At 52.0% G+C, this 18,884-nt stretch overlaps 10 protein-coding genes across 10 annotated transcripts; 5 read left to right on the top strand and 5 right to left on the bottom strand.

The window, feature by feature from the left end:
* Positions 1–518: 518 nt before the first annotated feature.
* On the top strand, positions 519–2,002 carry N7498_008066 (arrestin C-terminal domain-containing protein; the record flags this gene model as incomplete). The annotated part of the gene is made up of 3 exons (XM_058455128.1): positions 519–737; positions 822–1,706; positions 1,760–2,002. Exons 1-3 carry the CDS (start codon positions 660–662, stop codon positions 2,000–2,002), a joined length of 1,206 nt encoding a protein of 401 aa, XP_058305116.1. The 5' UTR covers positions 519–659.
* Positions 2,003–2,448: 446 nt separating this feature from the next.
* Positions 2,449–4,176, bottom strand: N7498_008065 (glycosyltransferase; the record flags this gene model as incomplete). Its single annotated transcript, XM_058455127.1, has 2 exons — positions 2,449–4,046; positions 4,104–4,176. The coding sequence occupies 2 exons, from the start codon at positions 4,174–4,176 to the stop codon at positions 2,449–2,451; spliced, it is 1,671 nt and encodes a 556-aa protein (XP_058305115.1).
* Positions 4,177–5,475: 1,299 nt separating this feature from the next.
* Positions 5,476–6,542, top strand: N7498_008064 (uncharacterized protein; the record flags this gene model as incomplete). Its single annotated transcript, XM_058455126.1, has 3 exons — positions 5,476–5,912; positions 5,965–6,321; positions 6,386–6,542. The coding sequence occupies 3 exons, from the start codon at positions 5,476–5,478 to the stop codon at positions 6,540–6,542; spliced, it is 951 nt and encodes a 316-aa protein (XP_058305114.1).
* Positions 6,543–8,859: 2,317 nt separating this feature from the next.
* On the bottom strand, positions 8,860–9,131 carry N7498_008063 (uncharacterized protein; the record flags this gene model as incomplete). The annotated part of the gene is made up of 2 exons (XM_058455125.1): positions 8,860–9,045; positions 9,093–9,131. 2 exons carry the CDS (start codon positions 9,129–9,131, stop codon positions 8,860–8,862), a joined length of 225 nt encoding a protein of 74 aa, XP_058305113.1.
* A 147-nt stretch (positions 9,132–9,278) lies between these two features.
* N7498_008062 (tRNA-splicing endonuclease subunit SEN54 family protein) lies at positions 9,279–10,686 on the top strand (the record flags this gene model as incomplete). Its single annotated transcript, XM_058455124.1, has 3 exons — positions 9,279–9,391; positions 9,446–10,179; positions 10,235–10,686. 3 exons carry the CDS (start codon positions 9,279–9,281, stop codon positions 10,684–10,686), a joined length of 1,299 nt encoding a protein of 432 aa, XP_058305112.1.
* Positions 10,687–11,152: 466 nt separating this feature from the next.
* N7498_008061 (NEDD8-activating enzyme E1 regulatory subunit) lies at positions 11,153–12,874 on the bottom strand (the record flags this gene model as incomplete). Its single annotated transcript, XM_058455123.1, has 2 exons — positions 11,153–12,457; positions 12,509–12,874. 2 exons carry the CDS (start codon positions 12,872–12,874, stop codon positions 11,153–11,155), a joined length of 1,671 nt encoding a protein of 556 aa, XP_058305111.1.
* A 1,545-nt stretch (positions 12,875–14,419) lies between these two features.
* Positions 14,420–15,294, top strand: N7498_008060 (ribose-5-phosphate isomerase RKI1; the record flags this gene model as incomplete). Its single annotated transcript, XM_058455122.1, has 2 exons — positions 14,420–14,795; positions 14,855–15,294. The coding sequence occupies 2 exons, from the start codon at positions 14,420–14,422 to the stop codon at positions 15,292–15,294; spliced, it is 816 nt and encodes a 271-aa protein (XP_058305110.1).
* Positions 15,295–15,507: 213 nt separating this feature from the next.
* Positions 15,508–16,695, bottom strand: N7498_008059 (WD40 repeat domain-containing protein; the record flags this gene model as incomplete). Its single annotated transcript, XM_058455121.1, has 3 exons — positions 15,508–16,318; positions 16,382–16,637; positions 16,686–16,695. 3 exons carry the CDS (start codon positions 16,693–16,695, stop codon positions 15,508–15,510), a joined length of 1,077 nt encoding a protein of 358 aa, XP_058305109.1.
* A 147-nt stretch (positions 16,696–16,842) lies between these two features.
* On the top strand, positions 16,843–18,018 carry N7498_008058 (GTPase GPN2; the record flags this gene model as incomplete). Its single annotated transcript, XM_058455120.1, has 3 exons — positions 16,843–17,131; positions 17,191–17,291; positions 17,347–18,018. 3 exons carry the CDS (start codon positions 16,843–16,845, stop codon positions 18,016–18,018), a joined length of 1,062 nt encoding a protein of 353 aa, XP_058305108.1.
* A 94-nt stretch (positions 18,019–18,112) lies between these two features.
* N7498_008057 (Rpp14/Pop5 family protein) lies at positions 18,113–18,805 on the bottom strand (the record flags this gene model as incomplete). Its single annotated transcript, XM_058455119.1, has 2 exons — positions 18,113–18,492; positions 18,571–18,805. 2 exons carry the CDS (start codon positions 18,803–18,805, stop codon positions 18,113–18,115), a joined length of 615 nt encoding a protein of 204 aa, XP_058305107.1.
* Between the last annotated feature and the right edge of the window lie 79 nt (positions 18,806–18,884).

The following is an 18,884-nucleotide window of genomic DNA, read 5'->3' as shown; positions in this document are numbered from 1 at the left end:
GGTTGGGGAAGCGGGTTGGTGGAGCGGGCGATGTCATTGTGGTTGCCAGGTGCAACCAAAAAGTTTGCCCGCCGGCTCTCACGCTGGGCGCCCATGGTACTGTGCCTTAATAGTGACGGGTGTGTACCTTTGTTTACTGATCGTTGAGATCGATATATACACGGAGTTCAGGCACCTTTCATGATTGTTAATTATGTGCTATGGCCTACTCTAGGTAGTCGGCACCAGCACCAGCACCAGGTAATTGTGGACTGAGCGCATTCCAGTGCTGGTGCATTGTACAAGTAAAGTGAGCACGCGAGACCGTTTTAGAAGTAATAAAGCAACGACGGTTTCAAACCGGCCCGGGAACATGTGTAGACCACCTTAGGCTGTAGGGTGTTCATCACGGAGCTGAAGAGTCGGTGATGCAATCGAGGCTCAAGGTGGGCTCGGCAGATGGGGCTGGTTCACCCTTAGCTAGGTACACTCTCACTCCCCACATCCGACAGCTCTCTCTACCTTGTTAACCTCCCTCCCTTTCACATCGTCGGGGCCTACATCCAGCTTTCGCGGGTTATGAACCGTGCGACAGGGTCTCCGCCGAGGTCGCAGACTCCCCACAACTTCCCTGCGCCCCCTCCGCGTGTCCATGGTGGTGCGGGAACTGTGCTATCGAGATGGCCGCCTTCGTGCGCGTTTCAGGCCCGGCAAATGGCAATTTTCTGATCGGATACCCAGGTATCTCGGCCACGATGGTAAGCGCTCTCTGTGCCTCTCTGCTAGCACCGGGCTCAACCCCTGCCCACCCGATTGCAGCTCAAGTGACTGACCCTTCCCAGCCCCGAGTCGAGGGTAAAGTCGAGATCAGGCCGAGTGTCGGCATTTCAGCTCCGGTCAATGTGTCCCTGGTGACCATATCCCTCCTGCGCCGAGAAACGATCCACCCGTCGGCCGACTCCGTCACCAAGAAACGCCTTGCTCCGCCTCGCAAGGAGATCACAGATATCGTGGGCAAGGAGATGCTATTATTTCGATGTCCTGCCGGAAAGGAATACGAGGAAGTCATAGCCATGGATTTGCCGTTCGTGCTATTCATCCCATTCGGCCGCGGTGGACGCGACGCCTCAAGACGAGTACCCCCGGCTAGCCTACAGCTTCCCAGTCGCACCGCCGAGACATACTACGAGATGGTGGTGATGGTTCAACAAGGCCAGTCCGAACAGCGAAAGTACACATTTCCGGTCCCAATCGCCCGCTACGACACATTATCCACATTCGGCATGTATAATCGCCCGGAGTCGGCAGAGCGGGTATCAGATCATCTGGTGACATTGGCCATATCCCTCCCACGGTGGTCTTACGGGCCCCTTGATCCTGTCAGCGTCTATGTCAAATTATCTCCAAACCAGGATTGGATGGGCAAAGCTCGGAAAGTGACTATCAGCAAGATCACGATTGGTATTGACGAGGAGATCATCTACAACCACGAAGGTGATGAGCCCCAGCGCAAGGTCAAAACGTTGGCCAAGAAGACAGAAACAATCGGTGTCAAGCTGCCCCAATCAGGTTATCTCACCAATTTGGGACTGGTCTTTCCCGCCAAGGATCTGCGAGATTCAGAAGGGATTTTACCGCGCAGCCGCTCAGCGTTTCCGATGTACGGTGTCAGCGGGTTCACAACTACTGCAAGTCTATATAAAATCGAGTACTATCTCACAGTCCGAGTAAGTGTCTTTTCAATACCAGGCACGATTCCCAGCGCTAACGCATGTGACAGGCGCATTTAACATCAGCGAGAGATATCACTATCCGGCAACCGATCGTGGTGTGCCCACTTGATCATGCCGGATGCAAAGAAGAGATGGAAGCCATCGAGCAAGCTGCACGAGATGCAGCCCATGTTAATCCCGACAACCCGATGCTACCACTACCATCAATCATACGTCCCAGCGATCCCTGCGCCCTCAATTACCTCGGCGTGGCTCTGGTCGGCAACCAGAAGAAACCACTCATCGATTGAAGCGCACATAAAGCGTATCGGACCTTTTCTCACTTGAAAGTACAACTCACGTGCCGAAGAGCACATCTAGTCGATCTTGATCTCGCGAGTCGATTGAAAGGGACCAGGGCCCGTGAACCCGGAAGCACACCTTATCATGTCATGTATTACGATTGCATAAAGCTGGAGTTGATTGCATGGCACGAACACTTGTTCGCTTGTTCATTCTTGGGGTGGAGTGTTGGGGCTTTTTCTTAGGAGGGCAGTGGATTGTCTCGGCTTGAGACGATTGCATCCTCCTTGCTACTTTTCTATGACAGAGCACGGCCTGCTCCGCAGTAACTCCACGTCTTGGAGATAAATACGGAAATGTAAATCCATAATTCAGGCCTATTTCCTGCCTTGTTCTTCTATGATGAATGAAGCTTATTGAAAACGCTACGTGCTAGCGAGAATTGCCACAGAAACTACCCACGTAAAGCAGTATACAAGTTTCTCCACCCGCGAACGATAATCGACGTTGCCTGGCCAATCAATTGAGCTCGATATCGATGTAAGTAAATACCACCGAGCCCAATCGAAGCCATGGTAACCGTTAAACCCAGTGCACAGACCGCATACATGTCTAAATTGTTAGCCTTGAAGGCTGACATGCGCGATTCCGCAGTCTGCAGGTGCATAGGGCGTAATTCCTTGCCGTCTTTATCGAACCGCAACTCGTGGTCGTACATCACCTCCTCGACGAGATCGGCTGCGTACTCCTTGCGATGCGATGCAACATGTGCGATACGCTGCAGTCGTAACACGTTCCGCTTGTAGGATCCGTTATCCCCGGATTCGAGAATCTTCTTCGCCTTTGTGTATAGCTCATCAGAAGTAAAGCTGAACTTGTCGAGACACTCGGCGACACCAGCAGCAACCAGTCGGGTCGTGTTGGCGATTTGATCGGAGAAGATACCCATAGAGAGGATTGGTTTTCCATGGAAAAGTGCTTCGTTGGCACTAGAGCCCCCGCCGTGGGTGAAATAGAGCTTGGTGGATTCGTGGTCCAGAATCGCGCGTTGAGGAGCGAAGAATGGGAATAGACAGTCTGGATGTTTGTTGGCCAGCATGTCTGCTAGATGGAGATCTTCTGTCTCATTTCCGACCTTGACGCGGACAGCCTGGTTGCCGTCAATATCCTTGCGACCTGTTTTTGGGATGGCCCAAATCACTCCATCGATCAAGCCTTCTTCCATCAAACGCAACACTCCAGTCACGATGGTAACGATATCTCGATGAGGTAGAATAATATGCGTGCCGAGAGCAATGTATAATACGGACTTGTGTCTGTTCATAAACGCCTCATGCTCCGCATCTAGAGGAGACCAGGTAGGGCTTAAAAGCGGCCCGACCGGCGCACAGGTAGGAGGCAGGTCTCGCGGAATTTCCAAGCCCACGAAGGAATTCACAAATAGAAGATAATCGGGCTTTTTCGGTTTATGAAGTGGATAGGTAACGCCGTTCTCGCTGCGTTGCTTCCGAGTCCATTTGAATAATCTCATGATCGCCGGCAGGTCGAGTAGAATCATCGTCTCGTTTTTAATACGCAACCACATAGACGTGTCCTCGGAGGTCATGGTGCCAGGAAGTTGGAAGCCAGGCTGACCAGGAATATAGGAACAAGGAAGCTGGAGTGGCGGCCAGTTGGGAGCCACAATGGTAATGGGTATGTTATACTCGACGTACATATCATGCGCGGCCTCCGCGAAGAAATCCGCAATGATCATGCTCGGGCGGGAAGCCGCTATGATATTCTTGAGGCCATGGTAAGTCTGCGGCCAAAAAGAATCAAACATGAGTTTGGACGCGAAGGCCGGTTGAATGCCGTCGCGAAGATCCCACGCCTGCATTCGCCGGTAATGAGCATCCAATTGCTCCGTCGTTGGTCCAGGTCCCAGGAGATGGATTTTAGTGACAAACCCATATTCATCCGGTTTGATCCAACTTTCTTGACCGTCAAGAGTTGCAAACTCGATTGTATGGCCTCTTTCCGCGAGTACTCGGCCAATTTCCAACACGGGAGCTGCTTACGTTCGTTAACGATCAAATGGCCCCACCTCAATGACATCTCAGTCCTTACCAGCATGGGTGAACCCTCCGGTTGTCACCACGAGCAGTATCTTCTGCGACGGGTGTATTTGTGACCAACTCATGTTATGCCTGTCCCACGTCCCGATGCTGGAGTGATCGATGCAAAATAGTCAAGTAGAAAGGGAGAAACGCTGTCAGGATAACGTAAGCAACGATATGGTTCCTAGCCAGCGAAGAGACAATATAAGGTGATCAAGAGCCAGAAGCAAAGCTGGGACCTAAAGATACAAGATCATGTTGTCGTGCTCACGGCTTTATATTGGCTCGACGGCGGTTTTCGGGGGCCAAAAGCCCAATCCCGACTGGACGCCTAAATGCTTAATGTCTCACGAGATTAGGCTATCATACTTCGTATTGGTGGGTGACGGCGAGTTACGCAATACGGTTTAGTGTGCCATTTTAGGCTTAGTGTCACCCTACGCCTTAGCATTCCCGTGCGTGGTTCTATAGATAGACCAGGCGCTCACCCGCCCCGCGTTGCTTCCTACATTTTTATGTTTTATGATTAGGGATCAGCTTAACCTCGCCGTTGTTAGAGCTCAGATAGATGACATCTAGGTAAATAAATAAGTTGATCTTGGTACGTTAGTAGAAATATTCAATGCCACAGTCTGTTGCACTTAATTTTCTTGAAGCTACCTACCTCGGCGTCATTTGACAATGTCCGAACTCCACTTTGCTGTCTACATCGCACCTCCAGTCCCATTCACGGTGATCAATGCATGAACAGGAACGAAATTAAAAAAATACACAAGGTCGTCTGATCGAAGTAAAAGCCGAGAGAATTATATTATTGGCTGCTTTCTGTCAGGAAGTTATCCGCCCGATAAATTGCTGTCTTTGGGTTGGTGTCGGGAGCCTAGTATTCAAAATTTGCGTTGCTGTCGCAAGTTGCACCAAGGCCTTAGATTATATAGATAGGCCGGTGTTTAGATTGACTTATGTTCTAAACTTACAATATTCTAGAGGTCTAAAAAATTTTATAGACAAATTCATTGCTTTATTTTCGCATGTTTCTCCATCGTACCCTTGGCGCGAATGCTGGACCGCCACAAGACATGGCTGCTGCCTGCCTTTTTCTGAGTATCCTTAGCTCGCTTGCAAAACACTTTTGTGAACTTTCTTCCAATGGAAGTGTGAACATATTATTTATGTCGATACCTCGGCCTGAGAATAAATGAAATAAATTTCTCGGTCGCTGTGTTAGTTTGTATCACTAATCAATTTGGAGTCAATCTCAACCGAGGCAATATACGTGCCATGTACAACTTATATATTGTATACTTTGAAGTCGCTACATTGTATTTCCAACAATTCCTCCAATATTTGCCATTTAATAAATTGGGTAAACTTTTTGCAAGATGGTCGACGATATACCAACCATCCCTACCCCAGACACATATGTGAATACCCCAGATAGCCATGTCCGAATCACCAACTTCCCCGAGTCGGCTCCAGGGGTGACGCCCATCCAGATTGTTACGCTCAACCGACCCGACAAGCTCAATGCAATTACAGGCAACATGATCTATGCTCTTATTACCTTTTTCTCGACCGTCGATGTGGATAACCGGGTCAAAATCGTCATCCTAACAGGCGCGGGCAGAACATTTAGCGCTGGAATCGACCTTACTATGGACACAAGCAAAGCCAAGGACTCGTTGCCGCCGAGTGAGATGCGAGACCCAGGCGGAACCTTGGCACTTGCTATGTTCAACTGCAGCAAGCCCATTATCGTCGCATATAATGGTCTTTCCCTTGGGATTGGCATGACGTCCACTCTGGCCGCCACCATCCGGTACGTATCTGCCTTGGGCTCAGTGGTCATGGAAATCTAACCCCAATCTCAGTATCGCATCGCGAGAAACAGAATTTGGCTTCCCTTTTTCGCGCATTGGCCTCACCATGGAGTCTTGCAGCTCGTTTTTCCTACCCCGGATGGTTGGCTACAGCAATGCAACATACCTGCTGGCCACGGGGAAAAGATACCCCGCTCACTCTCCGGTTCTACACGGAATCTTTGCGGAGCTGTTGCCCGAACCCAAGGATGTTATGCCACGTGCGCTTGAGCTCGCTCAGGATATCCTTGAAAACGTGAGCACGATGGCCGTTCATCTGAATCGACAGCTTATCTGGCGGAATCCTGGAACTGCAGAAGGTGCTCACCTGGTGGATAGTCCGCTGATGTATGACATGTTTGGCGGAAAGTATGTATACACCAAGGAAAGAGGGCTTCAGCTCGTTTTATGTATGTTTGCTGACTCGGGCCAGGGACCACCTCGAATTCAAGGCATCCTTCTTTGGGAAGCGTAAGCCAGCGTTCATGGACGTATTGTCCAGAAATGCGCCACGGACATATCCCTGGTGGAAGAAGCTGTCAGTGCAAAGAACAGCTAAGGCCCAGGCTCGTCTGGACAACAAACTGTGATTCTGTTGAGTTCGTCCTTTGACCTTCCGGCTCGTATACGATTTTTCGCTTGTGGCTGGCAGTGATGTTACTGCTTCTGGGGTCCCAGGACTGGAGTTGGCATTCAGTACGAATGATTGATCTCTTACAATTCGCTGTCGCTTACTGCATGATATCACAAAAGGGCTTTTGCATGCCATATCAAGTGCTTGAACTAGTTGATACGGCATTGGAACTAAGTTGTAAACTAAGTTCTCATTTGGACAAGTTAGCCAGGAATATAATATTCTGCGGCAAAGCACAGTCATGATTGATCTAAAGCTCTACTAGGAGTTTGGGCAATAGAATAGAGAAACCAGTAGCTGGGTTCATTGCTGAACTAATCGCTGGAGTCGAACTCCAGCTCGTGAACTGACTAATTACTATGAGCGGCTCTAGGGCCCCACACAGGAACATTTATCCCACTTCCGAGATTAGTGATCTCCCGGCCCGAGGTTCTATGGGGTTACCATTTTTACAGGGCTTAGTAGAACACACTCCATACACTCTCATTATCACTCAATCCTAGAACTATTGTTTAAATAATTGGTTCAAGGATCATCTCAGTTCTGCCTCACTTCCTCTGTTTCCCTACCCCTTTCGCTTCTTCAAGCAAAGCTACCATCACTCCACGATGGCTGAAAGATCAAATTTGTTATCCGATTCGGAAATATCTCAATCCTTTATCGGGTGGCCATTGATACCATCCGGTGAGATATATGAGGAACTCTCTCTGCCACACCAGTTAAATCCTTTCAAGTGATTTTCGACAATATCTCGAATTACTTCACTTCTCTCGGCTGCTTTCGTACCCTATGGGTCCAACATATGTCCCCAAAAACTGAACGCCAATGTTGCCGACTCGATGGAGCTGACCCGAGCTTGGCTCATACACCCACACTGATCTCCAGCCTGTCTCTTGTTTGCACGCACTAACATTGGGTAACCATGAGGGCTCGTCTCCATCATCTTGGGGCTCCATGCGGCCCGAACCGTACGCCGCCGCTTGGTCAGCTCCGTGCTCGGCGACCCGTACTACGTAGCAAACGGGAGCTATCTCGGGACCACGAAAACGCTTCCGCGGTGCCTGGTAGGGATAGTGCGGCCGATGGAGACGCGTCAGGGTCATATAAGGACTTAATTTCACATATAAACAAGCTCAGCACTCCGGGCTGAAGCCGATCAGAGAGAAATGCCAGCTGCTGACCATTCGGAGCCCATTGAGGGGAGCTATCCTGAGAGCGACCATTTGTTTTGATGATTTCTTGATGACCAGTGACTGTGTTTATAATACGAGAGAGAGTCGCGGACCCCGACCTTGACGGCCACAAGGGGATCCGTGGGACAAACGGATGGTTGGGAAGCGTGGCACGGCTTGCCAAATGATGGGGCGTAGGCAGCTTGAAAATGGGTTTCAACCTCCCGAAAACTCTTGGTCTGCCGAATATCACGCAGATGAGAGAAGGAGCGCTGGCAGCCGGGAGGGTATCCAGCGACAGCGGGCCTCGCGAGGCTGAATCGCTGAAGCAGCATCGCAAGACTAGACCATGGAGGTCCCGCATCAAATGGTTATGAAAGATGAAGCACCAAAAGAAAAAAGGTGGTCACAGGACCAACTCAAAGGAAACGTCCGTTACGCAACAATGATCCATATGCAGTTGGTCATTCAATGTGTCTTGACGGGCCTGAGCGTGGCGCAGGAGAGTTCGGTGGTGAGGGGTGCGGCCCAAGTTTGCCAGTCCAAATGATCTAGACATTAGTCCAGCCGAATACAGGGATCGTAAACAAAGGCAAGAAGAGGACAATTCTCATTCATCCCACAAGAATCATTCCCATTTGCGGCCCTATGGGGTCTAACCGGTGAGAAGATTCTCGGGTTTCTCATCTTTTCCTATCAGTCACTCCTTTTCATGTTTTTATACACTCTTTTTTTCTTTCTTTTATCAAAATACGCTCTATTCTAACTGTACCACTGGGTGGTCCAAAACAATGGCGTCCCTTTGTATCCTCTGCGGTCGTCTCCGGGCAAACACCCTTCAGGATGGGTGCCAGTCCGAGCGACCAATCCGATACACTTCCAAGGACTGGGGGCATGGAACCGGCAAGATGCAGGGTAAGGGAGTTACGCAGTGCCAGGGTTACATTATGCAGCAGGAGCTGCACTGGGGCTTTTACTAAAAATGTTGTTCAGACATCCCGCTGCGGGTGCTTGAGCGAAGAAGGGCTTTGATCCCGTCCAGGCCAAGGTTGCAGGTGCAAAACGCTCGCATAAACATTGGGTATCAAGCATATAGTCTCCCTATTCTCCAATTTTCAGAAACCCCATCGCGGCACTCAGCATGACTGGATCGACCACCTGTGCCTGAGTGCGTGCCTTTTCATTTTCAATATCCAGTAGACACTCTTTTAAGATCCCGAGAATGGCCCGATACTGGTGGGAAGACGGCCCGAAGGTGTCTAGGGCATTCTGGAGGCTGTTTGAGACCTAAGCACCCGTTATTTTCCGTCCACATGAAAAATCAAAGTACGTACTTTGCGCAGAGTCTCGTTGTAGTCTGCAATATTCGACATCGCCAGTGCAGTCGTGCTGCTCGTTGGTTAGGAGAAAGTGGTGCGGCCCGATATGTGGGCGGTCTTATCGATAAGCCCCGACCCTCGATTTTCGCCGCGCCGGACTCTGATTCTGCGACCGACTTCCCTCGTAGCACCTCACACACAATGGCCGACGCAGACGAAGAGGCCATTCGTGCCACTTCGACAGAGGCCCCGCAGATCGAGACCGATCTGTCCGACGAGACCCAGGACTTCCGTCTGCTCAACCACCTCAATTTGTACCTGCCCAAAGCTGTGATACTCTCCGACTTTGACTAACCTGTGCTCCTCAGCCTGTCCGACACATCCTCCTCCAGCCTCCCCCGCCGCGGCGAAAAGGATTTCGAGCCCAATCCGACCGAGTTCCAAGCAGATGTCCTCGCCGCCTCGCGTGGAGCGATGCACAATGCGCTCGGCCACCCGCGCATTCACCATCCCAAGACCCAGGTAATCGGTATCTATGCGCCGGATGGACCTGCACCTCCACCTGAACTCAAGGTCGATGAAAAGGGCACGGGCGTCTCGCCCGAGTATTGCGTCTACGTGCCTGTCCCGAAAGGCCAGTATTTCAAGACAATGGGCCGGGCAGATCGGTGGAACCGCGTGTGGTTGCTTCCCGAAGAAGCGATGTACTTGATTGAACGAGGGACTTTGGATATCAAGTGGCCGAGCGAGTTGACCGGTATTGACGAGAACGATGTGAACGAGCCGGCTATCCCGATGAGTATACAAGCGGCGTATGCGTGCCTGCTCGGCCGTAGTGGCCTGACACTGGAGCGGTATACCGTTTTCACCGGATTGAAACGATTGGGATATGCGGTTACTCGAGCACCGGGCTGGGATGATAATGCCCAAGTGAACGAGTCGAAGAACGAGTCCAACAAGAAAGCTTATACCCAGCCCCAGCAACGTGGACCGGGTCTTGCCGGTATCATTGGACGGTGTTTCAGCTGGCTGGATGATCCTTTTGGTACGAGCTCTACGGCGGCTGGTCCCGTCGTGGGGTGCGGTATTCATCGAAACTACGGTACGCATCATATTCTCTCGAGACATTCTGCGTTGTCCTTTCTAATCATCTGCAGCCGCTGTATACCGGAAACTCGCCATCATACCTTGGTACGACCCAGCCGCTGCTGAGACGAGAGATCCTCTCGACACAGATGTGCCCTTCCGGGTTGTCTTCCATGTCTACAAACCCTCGACCCCTATCAAAAAATCAGCCTGGCCGGCTCCAGAATTCCGTATTGCCGTGGTCAACACACGCGAGCAGACCTCAATCCCCACTTTAGCACAAGTCGGCGCGCTGCTGGAAAGTACGCCTCTGGACCCGCCCCGGGGCGAGAAGATGGACCGATTGATGTACATGCGGCTGCGACACGGCTACCGCAACGTTGTTCTCGCGGTCGTCGATCAGGGCGTCACAAGTTTCTTACGCATTAGCGATGCTGCATTTGGAAAGGAGAAGCTATACGAGGCAAAGGGTGTTCCGACTGGACCAAAACGCCATGGAAATTTCCGGCCGAAGAAGCGGTGATTGATTCTAGGCTCTGAAATTCGACAATTGAGCCATATTTGTCTCTGAACAGCAGTTTAAACACTCGAGCCCGAGCTCAGTGATCGGCATAATAGAGACACCCCCGATTTCTCTCAAACCGGATGCCAAGTTGCCGACTCGCGCGACAATATCGTTCATTGTGTCACTTGTAGCTGACACGGACGTGGATCCAGAAGATAGGCCTTGGGAAGAACTGCTCTACTGCAGCTACGACACCGAGAACCGTGTCGCATAGAGTCCCGCGATATTATGAGTGCTCTTGTACGCCCGCGGCCTCTCGTCTCCGTCTGTACACCAATAGCATAAATGTAATCCGCATTCGCACATTCAGTTCATTCATTGTAGGGCAACCTCGATCTAATAGATAGGACCCTAACTCATAAGTCATTAACGGCCATATTGTCCGCATCCTTATAACAATACGCTTTTGCGTCCACAAAGCAGCTCACAGTCTATACATCTCACTCCGACTGCGCGCACCATCGAACACGCAGGTATTATCCAACGGTCCGTACTGCTTCGTAATCACCTTCAACGACTCTTGTGCGACCAAACCACCCGCCAACGAGGCAATATTGTGCAGTTCACCACCCTCGGCACGGCGCAGCTCTTGAATAGCTTTGTTGATGTTATCGCGAACTTCGGAGTCCAGCGGAGTCGGGTCATCCCGCGTCAACAGGGCCAGGATTCGCTCTGTGTGGCTCTTCCACAAGGTATCGTCATTAATGAAGCGCCGGTCGTTCGACTCATCTTGTATTTCGTCGACTACACCGTCGAGAATCTGTGTCGCGATGAACACTGAGACCAGGGAGTCGGGGATTCCGAGCTGGCTCCTAATTGCTTTCAAGGTGACTGCGTCACTGTTGCTGCTGATCTGGGGGATTTGTCGGCCGTGCACAACCTTGATATGCGCGGCATTCTTACAGAACGCGTCGATATCACGGTCGGGAATTGGAGGGACGCGTCGATCGAGCTGGGTCTCTAGCTGTCGCACCGTGGAAGTGACTTCCTCCACATCGCGGCGTGCTTTGGCCTTGTAGAGATTCTGCAGCGATACGTAGTCTGCTGATTGGGCTTTCATATCGGGCAGGGAGCCAGGAAGTGGCAGGACGCCGTGAGTCATGTAGAAGAAGTGGATGGCGTGTGCAATGAGCCAGAAATCCACGGATTCACCGGTGAGGTTCTGGCATTGATCCAACTCGAAGATCTCACGGATGGTGCTGGGAATTGTAGGCGGGGAGACGGTCTTCAGGACGGCTGCTACTGCTTCGTCGAAGTTCTCTTCGCCGCCTTCTGGGTTGCTGGTGCGTGCTTGGGAGCGCACGAATTCTCGGAACTCGGTCTTCTCCTTGTAGTTGCCAGGCGCATTTCCTCCATGGGCCTGCTTCCACTGCTCGAGGAAATAAAGCAGGAGTAGAATGTATGGAACATGTCCGTGCTGGTGATCATCCATGGCATCCAGATCACCTAGGGCCGAAGTAGCAGCGACAAGCTCCGGCCAGGGGTGCAAAAGTCGTAGGTCCTGCGCGGATTCTGGGTCCGGGTGAGTTTCCACAATGGGGAATTCAGCAGGAAGTTGAAGGGAGAACGTCGCAAGGAACCCAACAGAGTGGGTGTATAGCACAGGAATTGCCAGCTCTTGAGCTCTTTGAATGAGCGGGTCCAACGAGGAGCGCTTGGTTGGGCCAGAAATGATCACCAACTTGTGCTGGGGCAAGAAATCTGGATCGTGAAGTAGATCGGTGATGGGCTGAACAAACAATATCAGAATCAATTTTCAATCATGAGGCTGGTGACGTACCTGGGAGTTAAAGTATCCATGCACATCAGGATTCAACTCTCTCAACAGGCGACAAGTCTCCTCTGCACGAGATTTGCCAAGCGATTGCTCCTCCAGAAAGAAGTTCACGCCCAAGTCAGCCTCCGTGACAATTGCTGGGTCCACGATGGTAAAACCACCGATGCCTGGTAGTACGAGGTTCTTAAGAGCCTCCACACCGACCACACCGGAGACTCCGGTACTGTTGGCACCTAGGGGGCCATCAGAGTTCACGAGCAACACACGAGAGTCTTCTAGGGCTTGCTGGCCGCTAGCAGCCCAGAGCCGCAGCTGGCGATCATACTTGCGTTCTTTCGATGTCGGCCCGCCATGGAATGATTGAGCCATGATTGAACTCACTGAAGGGACGGTTGAGGGAAAGACGAGGCTATAGCGACAGAATACAAAGCACGGGCTTCAAGAGTGTCCCTCCTCGTCTCTGAGTATGCTGGCGTATCCAAGACTGCCCTTGTATTCAGTGTTTTGGTACTGTCGGAACTGGCAGTGGGCGGTGACGTGACTAAGCGCCAAATGTGGGGGAATATCAAATCGCCGCTGTTTCTCAATCAGGTCCACCAACACAATCAAATGGAGCTCTGGCTTGCTGCGGCCCTGAAATCTGGCGTTTTACGTTCTTGGTGTAATATGTAGCCTCCACAGAGCTATTTAGCCAAATCTCGGTTTTCCTTGGCAGTATGCATGCCAGCAAGTGTAACATAGTCAAGTAGTCCATTAGCAGTTGATTTCAATCTAAGAATCAGACCTAGCTCTTCACGGCATGAAAAATCCCATTTATGGAAACTGATTAGGCTGATCTAATCTCACAACAGTGGTCAGCTGTCCTCTAACAGCAGCATCTCATTGAGTGAGTGCCAGCAGGCCACAAGAGCAGTACTTCTTGTCAACATTCTGCGGACGATATCTTTGTGTTTGCTGAAAACAGCTCCGGGTTGCATTTGCACCGTACTAGCAACGACCTACTCACATCGGGCCCGAGAAAAGCTGATGTTGTGGAGTTGTTGCTCCATATTATTCCAGTACGAATCTGTAAGTTTTGGGGTCATATACAAGTGCATTATCGATATTGGCAATGCTTTAGGACCACTACCAGAGCATGCTTTTAAATTCAGTCAGCAAGCGAGGACTTTGTTGCGTGTATATGAAGCAAAACTGTCCATCGGAATACGCCCTGATGGATCTCCAAAGCAAACACTTGGCATTCTGGTTGATATGGATAGAACAGCGTTGAGAATATAGATATTTCATACAACAAGCACACATACGCTTTACCAATTATTCTTTCGCAATAAGTATCATAACATTGACAGCAAACAGCTAAGGGCATCATGAATTGCGCGTAATCCTTTGTCCTGCGCGGGGGCCTTTACGACGACTCCACCGCCGGCCGGCTTTTCCGGCGCGCACTAAAACCATCGGCGACTGAAGACCGACAATCGCATTGGCCCATGAAACGTGATCTTCGTCTGCTCACCGGCCGCGGGGAAGGGCCTCACGCATAGGATATCTGCAGGTGGGAGGTGGGAAGTAATTGCCTAGTCAATTAATCCACCCCGGGCTGGCCAGTGTTTATTTGGGTGAATTGTTGTGCATAGTCGAGAAATGCCGTCAAATTCCCATAGATCTTGGGACGGCCTACCTCTATTTCCTCAGCATTCCAATTCAAAAGCAAACAATGCGGGACTAACAACCCCACACTTACACCAGCGCCAATGACGCTATAGTGCAGACCTTTGACTTGTCAACGCCCCGGAACTTGGGAACTTGGGAATGGGCCGGCTTTTCTGCTTCCCCTCGCCCCGCCTTCTTTTTTCTCCACGCCTCCTCCCCCGTCTCCCTCTCGCACCCCTCACCTTCCGATCCCATCTATCCACCATGGCCGACATCGAAGCCTCCAAGCGCGCCGCGGCCAAGGCTGCTGTCGCAAACCACTACCCTAAGGACGCCCGCTGGGTCGGCATTGGCAGCGGCACGACCATCGTCTACGTCGTCGAGGCCATCCAGGCCCTCGGTGTCGACACCTCTCTCACCCACTACGTGCCTACGGGCTACCAGTCACGCCAGCTGATTGTCAGCGCTGGTCTGACTGCCGTCGAGTTTGACGCCATCCCCCAGGGTACCGTGCTGGATGTGGCCTTTGACGGCGCGGACGAGGTCGACGACGAGCTGAACTGCATCAAGGGCGGCGGCGCATGTCTTTTCCAGGAGAAGATTGTAGCAATGCAGGCCAAGGAGTTTATCTGTGTTGCCGGTGCGCATTTAAGCCATCTACCAAAAGTGAACATGTCCCACTGACTCATATCACCGCAGACTCGCGCAAGCTCCAGTCCCGCCTCCTCTCAAACTGGAAATACGTCCCCATCGAAGTCGCTCCCATCGCCGCCTACCGCGTTATCCGTAAGCTGACTGAACTCGGCGCCGTCAACCCTGTCCTCCGCCAAAACTTGAACGTCAAGGAGGGTCCTCTGAAGACCGATCAGGGCTTCTTCCTCGTTGACGCGCCCTTCCCACCCATGCTCACCAAGTCGGATGTCCAGGCTGGCAAGGTTTCCGGCCAGAACGGCGCTTGGGAGGTGGGTGACCTTGCCCGGAGGATCAAGGACATTGCCGGTGTCCTGGAGGTGGGCATTTTCTCCGGCCAGACTGGTCCCGAGGCTACTGCTGCTGGAGGTGTTGGTGGTCAGCGACCTGTTGCGGCGTACTTCGGTATGCCTGATGGGTCTGTGTCGGTCCGCAAGGCCACGTCCTAAATGGGAGGGCCTTGGAATTGATGCAGTTGACGACGTAAATAAATTTAGATGATACCAGATTTGCCTCCATATATGGGGCCGGAAACGAGAGACCTTCTTTGTTCTTGGATGTTTCATTACGTACATGGAAGGGGTTGCATATTCAAAATGTTAGATCATCAGATTCGGTGAGTGGTATCAATGAGACTAGCTAGCATATGTAGCCCGTGGGATTTATTTAGCACCCTTGCCCTTGGCCTCCGTCTCGCCCAACTCGCGCACAAAGATCTTCACTACTCCCTCCGGTACGTCGTCCTGGCCATCCTCAAAGCCGGGGCTGACTCCAATAGCCAGGTACTTACCATTTCCACTGAATCCAACAGCTGCCACGCTGGAGGGGTACTTCTGGTACTGGCGAATACGACGCTTGGCAATTCCATCCCACAGCGCGACGACACCGTCACCACCACCGGATGCGAAAGTGCCGTGCACGGGGTGGAAGGCAAGTGCATTGACCGGATAGACAACGTCGACACCGTCCTCGGCTGTCTGACGGTGACACTTGAAAGCGTATTTGCGGGCCTGGGATTCAGGCGAAGGGTCAAACCACTCGACTGCCACACGGCCCTCAATGCTGGAAGAGGCGTATCCAGCATCGTCGGGCATGCAGGCAACACATCGTGTCATGAACTTCAGACTGCTCTCCCGCCGTTGCCACGGCTCAATCTCGACCTTATTTCCATCGAGGCTTTCACTGTCGGCCTGCGCTGTGAGAAGAGCGAGCGCCTTGAGATCGTAAATGTGTAGAGAACGAGATGCCATGGCGACAACCAGCTTGGTCGCTGTGAGAGAAATCGAGAAGGGTTTCGAGGGAAGCGGGATGATTGCGGGGGCGGAATTGGTGCCGGCGTCTGGCCGGTGGACGTGGAGGGTAGAATCCCACGAGCCGGAGATGATGAGTTTGTGTTCGGGGCTGTAGACGACATTGCGCACGCCAGCTTCGTGACTGCTCAGAACGGTCTGCTCGGATGTGTTGAGGTCAATCCTAACCATGTTAGTAAATACAACACCTTACTAGTCCAATCGGAGCTATCGCGCGAGAACTCACTTTCGGACATCCCAATCCAATCCAGCCGTGTAGATCTCGTTTTCATTGTCGCCGAAGCACACATCCAGTACCGGTGCGCGGTGCTCAAACTTCTGCAGCAGCTTGCCCTCGCCTACTGTGCCGTTCTCATCGCGCAGGTCATACAGATATACGTTCTTGTCCCATGACGAAACAACGATGCGCGTCGAGTTGGGGTCGGGGGAGAACTTCAAAGCGGAAATAGCGTCGGTGGGCGGCGAAGCCACCGTGAATTGATCTATCAAAGGTCAGAACAAGACCATTGGTTAAAAGGGTAGCCACTCACTTGACGACATTGTGGCGGACGAGGTGGTGTTTGCAGATCGGAGATCCAGACGTAGCTCCTTGAGGGCCTTTTTTGCCGTGACACACCGCCGCATTATTCCCCGCGGCTTTGATAAGAAAAAAGGTCATTACTTGAGCTTCGACATCGCCACTACAAGATGCCCTTTGCACAGCTGGTTATCGGGCCCCCGGGCGCGGGCAAGTCTACATACTGCAATGGCATGCACCAGTTCCTTGGCGCTATTGGTCGCAAATGCTCCGTCGTTAATCTCGACCCCGCTAACGACAAGACCTCTTACCCGTGTGCGCTGGACGTGCGCGATCTAGTGACACTCGAGGAGATTATGGATGAGGATAAGCTGGGACCCAATGGAGCTACGCTTTATGCTCTTGAGGAGCTGGAAGAGAACTACTCCTGGTTAGAGGAAGGGCTGAAGGAGCTTGGAGGTTTGTTGATGGACCCTGCAGGAACGAGCGGATGGACTGACTTCTTCGTTGTAATATAGAGGACTATGTTCTATTCGACTGCCCCGGCCAAGTCGAGCTTTTCACGCACCATGCATCACTGCGGAATATCTTCTTCCAGCTCCAGAAAATAGGCTACCGAGTTCGTCACCATCCTTTAGGTTCCAGCTACTATAGCTAACCTAACCCTCGAACAGCTAATAGTTATCCACCTCGTCGACTCCTACACCCTCACTCTCCCTTCAATGTATATATCCGCTCTCCTTCTATCTCTTCGTGCCATGCTCCAACTCGACCTCCCGCATCTGAACGTCCTGACCAAAATTGACAACCTATCCAACTATGCCGACCTCCCATTCAACCTGGACTTCTACACCGAAGTACAAGACCTTTCATATCTCCTTCCACACCTGGAAGCCGAGTCTTCACGGCTTGCGAACACGAAGTTCGGCGCATTGAATCAAACCATCATCGATCTAGTCGAGGAATTCGGTCTCGTTGCCTTCGAAACACTCGCCGTGGAAGACAAGAAGAGTATGATGAATCTTCTCAGAGCCATTGACCGTGCATCCGGGTATGCCTTTGGCCCAGCCGAGGGCGCCAATGATACTGTCTGGCAAGTTGCCGTGAGAGAAGGAATGGGCACTACAGATGTGCGGGATGTACAGGAGCGATGGCTGGATTCAAAGGATGAGTATGACGATCTCGAGAGGGAGGAGTTGGAAGAAGTGGCCAAGATGCACGAAGAGGCGAGTAAAGCCGCGATGGCCGAGAATGCTGCGATGGGCGAGGGCGGAGCAGACGACGAGGAAATGGAGAAATGGGGCCCGCTACCGGATAGCGGAGTAACCGTGCGACGAAAGGCATGAATCAAATAAATCAGATAATCAAATCAATGTATTATATCGTCACGATCATGGGGTATCATAATTGCAATCCTTCCACACCCGACCTCTCCTATCCTCAATCCTCATCAACAAGCATCCCTTCATCCTCACTCTCATCCACAACACCCTTTGCAGAAACAGCATTCGCTTCCTTCTGCACAACACCGCCTAACAAATCCCCCAACACACCCTCCTCCTCCACACCTCGCACACGCACAATCTCCCTCCTAGCCCGCCGAATAGCTTCCTCCTCCGCCCTGCGCATCGTTCCAGATACGCGCAGCACACGGAACACGCACGGCCGCTCGCGACCCCCATTCGGTCGTCGGATTCCAGCACCTGCGCCGTCGACGGCCGGGACGTGTGTCATGTACGTGAGTGCGGACCAGACGAGGCGAAAGGCAGCGCGGGGACAGCGAATAATTGCGGTTGATGTTGCCGGGGAGAGATATTTGACTGCGGGTGTGTTAGCGCTTTGCTTCAGAATGGAGTGAATGGTACGCCTATTCTGCAGGGCTTGAATTGGGAACGTACTATGGATGCCCGTGGCTGAGGCGCCGCCCAGTTTACCGACTCCCCAGTCACCGTACATCTCGCCGACTTCTTCACGGACCATTTTGGCGAGAAGGCCAGGTGTGAGCGCGTCGGAGGTCGGGGAGTGGATGGATAGTTGTGTGGATTGGGGCCCTGCGGTTTTGGTTGATGGCCATGTTGACGAATCGGGGTAGAGGATGTCCACTAGGAGATAGCGGTTCTTGAGTCGGACCATTTTGCGGGTGTGTAGTGTAGAGTTGGTGAAGGTGAAGCGTGGAAGAAGAAGTTGCAGTTTGCGATAACAGATAAGAGCG

This window comes from Penicillium cinerascens, assembly GCF_028974065.1.
Source record: "Penicillium cinerascens strain IBT 15544 chromosome Unknown scaffold_4_segment0_segment0, whole genome shotgun sequence".
In the NCBI taxonomy this organism is placed as follows: domain Eukaryota; kingdom Fungi; phylum Ascomycota; class Eurotiomycetes; order Eurotiales; family Aspergillaceae; genus Penicillium; species Penicillium cinerascens.
This window is presented reverse-complemented; position numbering and strand designations above follow the sequence as displayed.